At 45.0% G+C, this 13847-nt stretch overlaps 1 protein-coding gene across 1 annotated transcript in view; it reads left to right on the top strand.

Annotated features, from left to right (window-relative positions):
* The first annotated feature begins 9599 nt into the window (after positions 1-9599).
* The window catches only part of ap1m2 (adaptor related protein complex 1 subunit mu 2), an 8965-nt gene continuing 4717 nt past the window's right edge, over positions 9600-13847 (top strand). Inside the window, exons 1-5 of the mRNA XM_056280233.1 lie at positions 9600-9803; positions 11315-11471; positions 11801-11868; positions 12341-12471; positions 12670-12817. Coding sequence (XP_056136208.1) covers positions 9762-9803; positions 11315-11471; positions 11801-11868; positions 12341-12471; positions 12670-12817 — 546 coding nt within the window. The 5' untranslated portion in view covers positions 9600-9761. The remainder of the gene's footprint in view (positions 9804-11314; positions 11472-11800; positions 11869-12340; positions 12472-12669; positions 12818-13847) is intronic.

Raw genomic sequence — 13847 nt, 5'->3', positions numbered from 1 at the left:
GGCCTCTGTCACAGTTCATGTGGGCCAGTGGTTAGCACTGTGGCCTCACAGCAAGAAGGTCCAGGGTTCGAACCCCAGGCCGTCCCAGGTCCTTTAAGTGTGAGTTTCCTCTGGGTGCTCCGGTTTCCTCCCACCATCAAAAAGACATGCATCCATCCATCCATCCATTATCCAAACTGCTTGTCTCAGGGTCATGGGGATGCTGGAGCCTATCCTAGCAGTCACTGGGCGGCAGGCGGGGAGACACCCTGGACAGGTTGCCAGGCCATCACACAGGGCTGGCATACACACACACACACACACACACACACACACACACACACACACACACACACACACACACACACACACACACACATTCATACCTAGACTAACCCTAAACCCTAACATGCATGTTTTTAGGACATGCATGTTAGGGTTAATATTCCTGCCTGTGCCCCTGAGCAAGGCAATGAAAAGAAGAACTGGAGTTGGTCCCCGGGCGCTGCAGCTGCCCACTGCTCCTATACAATAGGATGGGTTAAATGCAGAGAGGAATTCCCCCACAGGGATTAATAAAGTACATCTTATCTTATCTTCTTTGCAATGGCAGCGGTTCAATTAAAAATGGCCGCCGCCCTGACCAGCCTGCTATGCTGATTTGAATGGGAATGTCCCTTCGACTCTCACTCAAGTTCTATGGATCCTACACTAGACATCTACCCACAAAATGCACGACTGGTCAGACTAATCACCGTCTTCTTTTGTCTGCTCTCTGCCTTTATTTAACGTCCGGATTTCTTATCACATGCCGGGGTCTTATGGCAGCGAATGCGGCGTGCCTTCATCCAGGCTAACTTAAGACAAATTCCTCTCACAGTTTTCCACTCAGCTCCTGTTGTCACTCAGCACACCACCAATTACTACTGGAGAAGCAGGTTTGTGCTTGTTGGTCGGCGCAGTCTCGCTTGTCTTTTGTTGCCTGCGGCTCAACCTGTTGGTCAGTCGAGGATAAGTATCAAGAACAAGTCTCGTTTCCTGTTTGGCTCCAAGGTGGTTTGACCAAGACTATCCACGTGGGGTAAACTGGAGGCCGTCTGCACCTAGATCATATCTCCCGACGTATCCTGTAATGATTTGGGTTTTCCTTTAAGTGCTCCCCTGGGAACCACACAGAATGCCTCCCCCCTACTTCAACTGCGGTGACGGCAGCCTACGTCACTGGGTCAATGGAGAGACGAATTTGACGCTGAAAAACACAACTGCTCTCTCTCTCTGGACGTTTCATCAGCAGTGAGTGATTACTCACCCCCCCCTCTCTTTTTTTTCCACTCCCCGACCAATTACCCCACTCTTCCGAGCCTTCCCGGTCGCTGCTCCATCCTCTGCCGATCCGGGGAGGGCTGCAAACTACCACATGCCTCCTCCGATACACGTGGAGTCGCCAGCCGCTTCTTTTCACCTGACAGTGAGGAGTTTCGTCACGGGGACGTAGCGCGCGTGGGAGGATCACGCTATTCCCCTCACTTCCCTCTCCCCCTGAACAGGCACCCCCACCAACCAGAGGAGGCGCTAGCTAGTGCAGCGACCAGGACATATACCCACATCCGGCTTCCCATCCGCAGACACGGCCAATTTGTCTGTAGGACGCCCGACCAAGCTGGAGCCAACACGGGGATTCGAACCGGCGATCCCTGTGTTGGTAGGCAATGGAATAGACCGCGACGCTACCCGGACGCCCGAAGTGACTACTTTTTGCCGTAGAGAAGATGCTGTGCATAACTTCCTCCGTCTCTCAGTCTTCATCACCTCTTGTTGCAAGAAATCTGAGCATATATATATATATATATATATATATATATATATATATATATATATATTAGCCCCCAAGGAGCTATGGAACATTTCCCTAAAATTCTGCCCAATGTTTGCATCATTCATGAAACTTTACATAGTAAAACATTCATCCATGTTAAGGCCCCTATTTGGTACATTTTGCAATGTAAAATACATTTTCAGGTTTGCTTTATACCAAATGTAGTGAAAATTGAGGTGGTCAAAATTATTAGCCCCCCATGTGATTTTTTTGCTTTCAAAACACACCTGAGCAATCAATCAGCTTTCAAACCGCACCTGAGCAATCAATCAGCATTGAACTTTATTTAAGGGACTCCAATGAACAGGGCTAGTGGCACTTGAACACTTGATTGAGAGGGACTGCTCTTAAATTCTTGGTAATTTCATCATGCCAAAAAGTAAAGAAATCAGTCTGGAACTCAGAAAAAAGATGGTGGATGCTCATCTTAAGGGAGAAGGCTATACTACCATTTCCAAACATTTCACAGTGTCTAGAACAGCTGTGTGTTGCATCATTGCAAAGCACAAGGAGACAAATTCTGTTAGAAACAAACCTGGGCGTCATCGAAAGTGCAAGGTTTCAAAAACTTTGGAGAGGAAAATAGTCAGAGATGTCAACAACAATCCCCGGATCTCTGCCAAGATGATTGTTGCTGAACTGGCCTCTTCTGGCCTGATGTTTTGAGGAAGACTGTTGTGAGGGCTCTTCATCGTGGTGGGCTTCGAGGTCATAGTCCAAGAAAAACTCCACTGCTCACACAGCGGCACATCAGAGCCAGCCTGAAGTTTGCCCGTGAACATTTGAAACATGGGCATGAGTTTTGGAAGTCTGTCCTTTGGTCTGATGAGACTAAACTTGAGCTGTTTGGGCACACGGATGTTGCTTTTGTTTGGCGAAGGAAGGGAGAGGCATTCAACCCTAAAAACACAGTTGCCACAGTTAAACATGGTGGTGGGAGCGTGATGCTGTGGGGCTGTTTTGCTGCTTCAGGCACAGGGAACCTTGTTCGGGTGCATGGGATCATGAAGAAAGAAGAGTATGTTGACATTTTGAAGGATAATGTAAAGAAATCTGCTGCCAGTCTAGCTTTAGGTTGCTGCTGGGTCTTCCAGCAAGACAATGACCCGAAGCATACATCCAAGTTGGTCCAAAACTTTTTGAAGGACACCAAAATCAAGGTCCTGAAGTGGCCCTCTCAGAGCCCAGATCTCAATCCTATTGAGAATCTGTGACGGGAGCACAAGGTTCATGACAATGCTGGAAAACCATGCAATTTGGATGAACTGGAACAATTTGCCATGGAAGAATGGGCTAAGATCCCTCAAGAGACATGTGTCAACCTAGTTAGGAACCACCATAAGAGGTTGTTGTCAGTTGTGAGTCAGAGAGGTTACACTGTTGACTATTAATTGTCAGAGGGCTAATAATTTTGGCCTTGTCATTTTTTGTTTTTTCTTGTTTCAATTCAGCACATCAGTAAAATATCTTAATCAAGTTTAGTGGAGATTTTGTCTTTGTTCTTTTGGAAGCAGTTAAACCATAAACACTTTTGGTTATGGTCATTCCCATGGAAAAGTTAAGGGTTTTGTTTGATTTCATAAAGGAGGCTAATAATTTTGGCCTTAACTGTATGTATAGATACATATATGTTTTTGTAAATGAGAGGACAGCGTGAGTTTAGGCACATTTGAATACATCTCACATTTAGGATGCGAATCAAGACGTTTCACACACGGCAGATCGAAGAACAGACATTGCAATGAATCATACGTTTGGCTTTTGTCGAGTCCACATGGACCGCTGACCTGACGCGCCCATAAAGGCAGCATCCTGCCACAGTAGTCATCATCATTCATAATTCATCCATAATGGCAGCCCCTTCCTGTAACTCCCCGCCCCATCTGTGCTTCAGAGAACGAGAGGTGGAAAGCTGTATGGATAGATAAAGAGAACGAGTGAGTGAAAGGGGTGTTTGGGGTGGCTGTTTCCAGTGATGCAAGATGTGTAACATCATTAGCTTTCAATGGTAATGTTGAAGTCAGCATTTTAGCTTGTGACATAGCAAACATTAGCTTACCTGTTAGCATAAGACAACATATAGACCGGCTGAACCGTTTCAGTGGCTCAAGGATTACAGAAAATAGAAATCTAAATCACACAACTAACTTCCTGGCTGTGTGCAGCAGAGAGGAGGATACAGTATTCTTGTGGCATGTAGCGTGCTTTTCTCAAATGTTTCAGCCCGGTGCCCCAAATGACAAATCGATAATGTGAGCTGCGTAGCCTTTTTGTCATGGATGGACTCACACAACACAGTTCTGGGGTACCCATACTTCTAAGACAGGTAACGGATGACGTTTTACTCTCTGCAGCTCGCATGAGGGTATGTGCTTCTTCCTGTGTGGATGGCCAGCCTGAAATCTGATTGTTCAGACACAACATCTAGTATGTCAGCACGTGACTCGTCCCGTGCACCTCCACTACACCAACTACACAATACTACAAAGCTGTGACAGGTCTGGTGTGTGTGTGTGTGTGTGTGTGTACATAGTTGTGAGTGCGTGCATGTGCGTGTGTGTGAGGGGGTTATGTATGTGTGTGTGTGTGTGTGTGTGTGTGTGTGTGTGTGTGCATATACATAGTTGTGTGTGTGTGCATGTGCCTGTGTGTGTGGGGGTTGTGTGTGTGTGTCTGTGCATGTGCATAGTTGTGTACATGTGCATGTGTGTGTGCATGTGTGTGTGTTTGCATATACATAGCTGTGAGTGTGCGTGTGCCTGTCTGTGTTTGTATGTGTGTACATAGTTGTGTGTGTGCACATGCATAGTTGTGTGTGTGTGCGTGTGTGTGTGTGTGTGTGTGTGTGTGTAAACTGACCGACCTCTGATTTCAGTATTCAGGAACAGGTCCTGTGGCTGACTTGCAACACTGAATCTGTGGTATGTTGTCTTCCCAGAACTGAGAGCCACATTCCATTGTGAAAGTGCACTTAATCCAAACTGATAAAGAGCAATAAAATAGCTTTTCTGCATCATCCTAACGACTGCGCCTTCCCAAATACTAGATAATGTGGTAGTACAAACGGTACTGGGCCTGGATTGTTGTACTTTAATCATCAGTTTCACGTCTCCTGCTCTGGAAAAGGCCTTTCTAGCCAGTGACGGGACTTATCACGTCAGTGGACATACTGTAAGTGCATACACCAGTAGAGACTCTGCATCATCATCAGCAACCTTGTTATCGCTTGGCTCAGTTTATAATAAACTACCGTCTATCGCAGCACCATGCCCCACGCTGCAGAAGCATCCACCTGAAACCAAGGCGGCAAATGACACCTGCTCCCTCGGGGATGGAGACAGGAGCGTGTGTGTGCGTGGTTGTTGGGGGTAGGGCGGTGATGTTGCGGTGCCGTCCTCCCTATCTTCTCCTCACCTCACTATTTACATACATCATTTGTCCTGCCATTGGCCAGTGTGGCTACAGAAGGGTGGAGTCTGATGTCACACCACCGAGTTGAAAACAACAATGGGGGGGGGGGGGCAGAAAGAAGGATGGCTGTTCTCCTGACAAGTTACCAGACGGGGTCGTGGCTCTCCTGGTGATAAGGTCTCAACAATAGCTTGTTTCATCTGAGCTTGGCAACCATAAGCCAAACAAGACGAACCGCAGAGCTTCAGGCTCCAGGGATGAAATGGTTGTGCCAAATCAAGCATAACGCTAAATTCAATTCGACGGTTCAGAACATGTGTTCATGATTTCCAAGGCCTCGACTGAGGAAGATCCCTAAGTCAAAGATGTCAGAGGTCAGAAGCGTCTCTGTTGGGTTGCCTCGGTATCATTTTCCGAAGTAACAAGTGGGTATATCACTGTCATGGACCGCATCACCGGAGGTTTATTGAAAGATCTATTTCATTCTAAAGTGCCATGCTGAGCTGAATAGGGCCGACCTGACAACGTTGTGTTTTACAGCGGCGTCCCGGGTGGACGACCGCCTGCAGGGGCTGCCGCAGCACGACCGAGAGCCGTCTTTCCCACGGCACCGTGCTAGCTTATCCATCCATCCATTATCTAAACTGCTTATCCTTACTCAGGGTCATGGGGATGCTGGAGCCTAACCCAGCAGTCATTGGGCAGCAGGCGGGGAGACACCCTGGACAGGCCACCAGTCCATCACAGGGCCCACAGACACACACATACACACATTCACTTCACACCTAGGGACAATTTAGTATAGCCGATTCACCTGACCTACATGTCTCTGGACATCCCGGGTCGTCCTCTGTGTGGAGTTTGCATGTCCTCCCCGTGGCTGTGTGGGTTTCCTCCCATAGTCCAAAGACAGGCAGGTCAGGTGCTGGCTTATATTTTTTTTTTTGCAATTGATTTGGGAGGATCTTGGTGCCAAGATGTTTTTCTGAATCCAAGATCATCCAACGTTCCCCTTGCTGAATACACGTCAATGTACTACATCTACAACCACTACCTTGTAAAACGCAAAAAACCCCAAACAAACCGCAATAAGAGTTGTCAAGGTAATTTCAGAGTCAGAATCAGATTCATGTTTATTGTTTATGTAGGTTTGCACAAACATGGATTCTGACTCCGGTTTCATGGCTCTCTCTAAATGTACTTAACATAGAATAACAACACTTTTAATTTTGTTTGTTTGTTAGTTTTCCTCTTTATATGATTATTGTTGCTGGTTTGGAACATGGTCGATGCAGACGCAAGGTGGGAAGGTGGGAAGACGTTGCTTTCAACTTGTCTGACCTGGAAAGTCTTTCCAAATGTTGGTGTTGGACCTCAGCGGTGAGGCCTTTGTGTCTGTACTCCCTTCACTTTGCAGTCTAATGCCTATCACAGAGCAGCAGTTCAACTATATGGTGTAGAAGAAGCTGAGGGATTAATAGGCTCATGTTACCGTTCAGTCACAAACTTTTTCCCCTGTTAGAATCAGAACCAGAACCAGAATCATGTTTATTGGTCATGTAGGTTTGCACATACATGGAATTTGACTCCAGTTTCGTGGCTCTCTCAGTGTACTTAACATAGAATAACAACACTATGGGGGGCGCCCGGGTAGCGTGGCGGTCTATTTCGTTGCCTACCAACACAGGGATTGCCGGTTCGAATCCCCGTGTTACCTACGGATTGGTCAGGTGTCCGTACAGACACAATTGGCTGTGTCCACGGATGGGAAGCCGGATGTGGATATGTGTCCTGGTCGCTACACTAGCTCCTCCTCTGGTCGGTCAGGGCACCTGTTTGGGGGGGATTGGGGGGAATAATAGCGTGATCCTCCCACGTGCTACGTCCTCCTGGTGAAACTCCTCACTTTCAGGTGAAAAGAAGCAGCTGGCGACCCCACATGTATCGGAGGAGGCATGTGGTAGTCTGCAGCCCTCCCCGGATCGGCAAACAGGGTGGAGCAGCGACCGGGATGGCTCAGAATAGTGGGGTAATTGACCGGATACAATTGGGGAGAAAAAAAAAGGTGGGGGGGGGATAACAACATTACAACACAACAATCTTCAGATATATACACAAGGACTGACTTACACAGGTGAAATAAGAGGTGATAAGGTGCAATGGTGCAGAGAATATATCAGAGATGCTGAAATAGATGTTAGCAGGTTACTTACACACATGCCTGAGGTGGATGGACATGACAGAGCGTACCAGTATACATACAATGTACAGTACACAATGGTTGGATTTAGCGTATGCTGATCTGTAAGAGCAGCTTTTTAAAGTCACATTTTTCTTGATGCCCAACTCGACTTGAGTCAACAGGATAGCTGTTAACTGGTGGTTGGTATGCGTTACTTATTACAGCATGTGTAAATAACTGTGATACATCTTTGCTATAGACGATATCCTCTGTTAACATTACACGTGTTTCAGTAAGGCATTACTATTATAGCTCAGTAGTGAACATGTGTAACTTAGATAAAAAAAGTTATCAGCTAACCCAAATTAACCATATATGAACAGAAAGGAGGGGGAAGGTCTACAAAGACTAATCCTAACATGGCTCCGGCCGGCGCAGGTTTGCATACCTTCTTCACACAAGCGTGACAAACTCGGCCGTAGCAGTGAAACATAGTTGTGCGTTGGTGAAAAGGGATTCGGGGCAAATGACACAGAGGGGCCCTGAGGTGGGTTACGGGTTCACGGCTTAGGAAGTTCCTGAAGCATGTGACCAGCCGCCTCCGAACCAGAAGTTACAGGCCATTGCAAAACAGAACGGTTTAGTTAACGTGTCTCAACTCAAGGCCGGCACACTTTTATAAGGACGTAGGTAACTTTGACAGATAACTTTGTGAGTGATGCTCGCAAGGTTCATAAATACTTGATTAGAGGTAAACACCTCTGACTCTGAGGATTCGTCTATTTAACTTTTACGGCACAGGATGTGCTAATAATTTGTGGTGTGATCTCGTTAGTGCTATCGTAGCCCTTGCACAGTCAAATGTGACTCTGTAGAGATCGAGTAAAGTCTTATTTGCTGATTCATACGATGATGGTTGTATTATCTTAACATTTACATGGACAACTCCATGGTCATGCTACCCGTCCTGTGCCATCTAATGCACACTGATCCACATACCTTAATGATTTTCACAGTTACTTTTCTACCACTTAATTCCATTCTCTGTGAACCTGTGCATCTATATATATAAGATGTCCCTGAGCGGGACTTTCTGTTCTCTTGGGCTATCTTATGGAAAGGAAGATGTGAATGTTCACTAATACAGATGGAGCATATCTATGGGATAAGAAACCGGCAGGGCGGCACAGCGACTTCAGGGTGTGCACTGTTGCCCAACTGCGAGACAGTGCTGGATTTGCTCCCAGCCCCTTTGTGGAGTTTGCATGCCCTTCTCATGTTTGCATGGGTTTCCCACCACAGTCAAAACACATGCATGTTAGATTAGCTGGAGACTCTAAACTGCCTGCAGTGGTGCGTGGTTGCTTGTGTACGGGGGGGGGGGCTGCAGTGGACTTGTGAGCTTATGTCTGCAACCTCTGCCGGGAAAGGCTCCTATCCCCAATGATCCTGGATGTGGTTACACAGGTATAGACAGTGAATGAACACAAGTCAGTTTCTTCAAATGTAGGGCATAAAGAGACCCTTTGTTGATGCATGGATCCAAAGTCATTCTTAAGAGTCTCTCATAGGGGCTTGCATTTATCTTTCTATTTCACTTGACAAATATGTCCCCATCGTGCCAAATTGTTGATTTTTTTTTATCCATCATTGTAGCCATTTTAAATGGAAGGCTTGCATGTGAAAAGATATTTGATAGCGGTTGAAAATTAGTCTGAAATGCTCGTGTAGTGCTCTTGTTTCTCTAAAACACTGCTGACAGCCTGAGGTGCTCTTTTCCTTTACTGTCCCTCAGATCAGATCTGAACATGAAAAACGAGGCTTCCACATAGCCGTGTCGTTTTCCTCCCTGGTGGACCTCACCTCAGGATGAACCAAAATGAAGAGTGTCTTTCTCTGCGAAGGGTTTTAAAAGGTGGGCGAGGTACTATGTGTTAGACTCTTCCATACGAACACAGGCCGTAACGACCCTGTTTGATCCGCTACAGTCCAAAACGGGTCCAAAGTGCGCCGACGCGGGTAAATTGTAGAACTCTACTGCCCTCTAGCGGAAACATAGAGCAAAACACCCCCCTCTCGCACATTCTCAGGTGAGTGCGGCTGTGGTCAATGTTTTACCTGGAAGTGATGACGTCAGCGCACGACTTCTCCAGGAAAAGAAACGGTGGGATCCATGATAACCCCTACACAACAAACATACAACTCATGGTGGAAACAACCCTGTGAAAGTGAGTTCCCGTATGGAAGCTTGACGTTAGATCGCAGAGTTTGTTCCGAATACGCGCCCCGGACGTGGGTTTTGAAACGCACGCGATGTCTGCCTCCGCTGTTTTTGTGCTGGATTTGAAAGGAAAGGTAAGATCAGTCCTCAGATGACTGGGGAAATTGTAAGTTTGTTGGTAAGTTGGGGTATCGGGGTTTAGTCTAACAGAACAGGCCCGTTCTTCTTCTTCTTCTTCTTCTTCGTCTTCTTTTTATGTTGATTAGGTTTTAAACGATCCTTTCATTAGTAAAACAATATGTCCGAAAACAATTGGCAACTAGGCGAAGGGTCCATTCATTGCCACTTCCGGAGACATGTCAGTGGAAATGCGGTGCGTTGCTCTGCTACTGGCCAAAGTCTGAACTGAAGTTAGTGTTTCATTATTAAGGGCAGTTTGAAACTGGCAAAGTTATAACCCACACCTATTGTCTCTCTGTTGCCATATCAGTGACGTCACAGCGGGCCTATAGATGAATGCCATGACCCGTTTAATGTTTGCAAGGCTGAAATGGTAACTTGAGTTGCAAGACGGGGCTGCAGAGAGACTGGTTTCAAGTGTCAGAGGCAGGCTGCGTGTTGGGGATGTGTGTGTCTCTGACAGCAGTTCTCTGTACACATCCTGGGCATTTCAAAGGCACTGCTCTGGGCCTTGCCACCAGGTTTAACCATCCATGACTTTAGCTCAAAGGAGACTCACCTTGAATCCCATCAGTTTAGACCAGTTTTGATGTTAGCTAGACATTTCTTCACTGTAGGATGGTAAGACACTATGACTTGTTTTTATTATTATTATTATTATTGTAACGATCACGGATGAATAGGCGTATGGTAGTCTGCAACCCTCTCTGGCTCGGCAGAGTGGGTGGAGCAGAGACCGGGACGGCTCGGAAGAGTGGCCGGATACAATTGGGGGACAAAGAAAAAAAGAGGGGGGGCATTGAATATTACACCTGTCAGTTAATGTGAAGAGGAGACTGAGTACCAACAATCCTATGTTCACCTATTTGGCTGTAGCCAACATGTTCTGCAAGGCATTACACCTGTTTTACTAGAGTTCCTTTCCTTGATGGTGCTTGGACAAGCACGGGGGCATCGACACACAATGAGGTGTCAGGAAAGGGACGTGGCCCAGTCTTATTGCAGATAAAGAGAGAAAACATGACATTAAAGAGACAAGGTAAAAAGCCCCCACCTGTTTATATCTACCATCACATGTGCATCACATCTTTGGAAGGGCAAAACTCTCACTTTTCACAAATTGAGTTTCCCAAACTGCTTTTATTATCACTGCATATCTTTTTATTACAGTGTTTATCTGTGTATATACACACACTTTTTTTGTTGTTGTCTCAGTTCAACGTTGTTTGTATTTGGTCATAGTGTGTAGCAATAAAATGTCATTACTGAAAATTTGTTGATTCTAACATTTAGTCCCGTACTTATTAGTAGTTTTAATGGGCCATGTTAGCCTGTGGCTCCATCATAAATACAATTTATTTACTCAGATATATTTTGAATCTAAACAGTAACTACCAAACCAAGATTGAAAAACAGGTCTTAGCTACCTATGTAATGCCATTTCTTTTTTTTCTTTTTTCTTCAGGTTTTGATTTGTCGCAACTATAAGGGCGACGTGGACATGGCAGAGATTGACCACTTCCTGCCTTTGCTGATGCAACAGGAAGAGGAGGGTCTTCTCTGTCCTGTGATGTCACACGGCAATGTTCACTTCCTGTGGATCAAGCACAGCAACCTGTACTGTATCTTTGCCTTGGATGCCGATGTCACAGAGAAAGTCGCATTTTAGGCACGAGTCCTTCTACTCAGTTTTAACAGTAATGTGCTCACCCCCGACCTGTGACATATGGTTGGCAATTAAAGTGAATAAAACAACTAGTACCAGAAACTCAATATATTTGATGCTAAATCTATTAATTTCATTTATCTATGTGGATAATCACAACAGAGTGTTCATTTATAAACTCCCAAAACAATTCAGCTTAGACAATGGTGGTTATGGGTTATACTTATCATGATTATAATATAGCCCATAGGTTATACAGACTTCCTTGACCTGATCCCCATACAGTGGTGGCCACTACAAACAAAAACTCAAATGCTTCTCTTGTGTACTCCTTCCTCTACAAACTAGTCGAGGTGAGTCGCTGTGAAACATCTTGGTTGGATTTTGAAATTTCCCAAAAATGATCCTTTACACAATCTGAAAGCACTAATTTCTGCCATCCCCCACTTTTATCATCCTATTTCATGTGTAAAGCAGATTTTAGTGGCGTACATAGCAGAGGTGCACATTGCACCCTTCCCTGTGTGCATTTCTTCATTTTATTCATACATGTTGTGTTCCTATATAAGTCAGTAGGTTATTGTTGTATGTCGATTATTATGAGTTTGGCTGTTATAGCATATTAAGCATTGTGTGTAAACGAAAATACAATGCTCTCTTGGTTTCCAAGTACAGGAATAATATTTTGTTGCACAGAGAAAGGAATACCATGTAAAAAGAAGAGAAAGACACATGATTCAACCTCGATATCGAGAAACCAATCCACAACTGAGCAGATCCACACCAAGTGGAGGCTGATGTGTGTCTATATCCTGTGTAATTAAGGTTTTCACAGAGTACTTTAAAGAACTGGAGGAGGAGAGTATTCAGGACAACTTTGTAGTCGTCTATGAGCTGCTGGACGAGCTGATGGACTTCGGCTTTCCCCAAACCACTGACAGCAAGATCTTACAGGAGTGAGACTCAGCCAGACAGACACAAGTGCACACACTGATTTGTGTATCATGAGATTTGGCTATCTAGTATATATACATTCAGTAGACAGACAGGAAACAAATACAAAAGAATACTAATTATATTTGGAGAGCCACTGGTCTCCAAACACAAGAGCAACAAAGATGGGAGAGTAGCAGAAGATCCTTTCACCCATGCAGGTACATTACCCAGGAAGGTGCCAAGCTGGAGGTGGCAAAGTCCAAAGTTCCAACGACTGTCACCAACGCTGTCTCCTGGAGGTCCGAGGGCATCAAATACAAGAAGAACGAGGTCTTTATTGATGTCATCGAGTCCATCAATGTACTGGTAAGCTAAAATATTGAGTTGATTCACTGATCTCCTGTGTTAAATAGATGAGATGGAGTAGCGCTGGTGAGCACTAAAGGCAGTGAGATGTGGTAACCGGTCCTATATGAACGCGGATATTAACAGGATTTTCCAAATGTCTCCTGTTGGGATTGGGGATGGAGTGCAGCAGTAGTGGTGCAGTTGTATATAAGTATAAATGTTAATTCAATGTTGATTCAATTCGAGTAACTGTACTTACCAGTACCTTAACTTTTAAGTTGTCTGTCATCATTACGCTTGTGCAAATTTATATTGGTTTTATCGCAATCAGCCATTTTATTTGGGGAGGCAAACACCCCAGAATTTAATGAAACAAAGAAATGGGTGGCTTAGCTCTTCCCAGTTTTATCCATTACTACTAGGCAGCGAATATACAAACAATGTCATTTTGGCTCCATGCGCTGGAATCTAGCTGGTGCTCAGTAGAGGCTCAATAATGTCGCTTGTCTTCACCTCCAGCACTAGTCTTTTCATCACTCCCTATAAAACCATCTCTCTACACCTCGAACCCTATAAGTACTTTCTACTTTAAAAAGATGGATCCAATTCCGAGGTCACTACAAATTCAAAACATCATCTGTATTAGGACCTATATCACCAACAATCATCTATTCCCTCCCTCAACCCTTGACTCTACTTTTTCCAAGTTGAAAGATGTAAGTCTACAATGTTTTAAAGATTTATTTCACAATGACACATTTCCCTGCCTTGATGATCTACATGATAAATATAATTTACCTTGCTCCAATATGTTCAGGATTTTTCAAGTGCGTAACTTTATACATAAACAGTTTCCTTCATTTCCTTCTCTTCCACCCCAACTCGCTTGGGAAAACATGATAAACCCTACCCTCCCTGCTCAACAAGGGCTAATATCATTCTTGTATGAGAGCCTCTTAAGCTCAGAAAATCATTCGACTCAGAAAACCAAAGCAAAGCGGCAGAAGGAACTAGATATTTAGCTAACAGGTGACTATTGGGAGGAAGT

The sequence above is a fragment of the Lampris incognitus genome, chromosome 5, assembly GCF_029633865.1.
Source record: "Lampris incognitus isolate fLamInc1 chromosome 5, fLamInc1.hap2, whole genome shotgun sequence".
Lineage (NCBI taxonomy): Eukaryota > Metazoa > Chordata > Actinopteri > Lampriformes > Lampridae > Lampris > Lampris incognitus.
The sequence above is the reverse complement of the archived record's forward strand: the minus strand, read 5'-3'. Positions and strand labels throughout refer to the sequence as shown.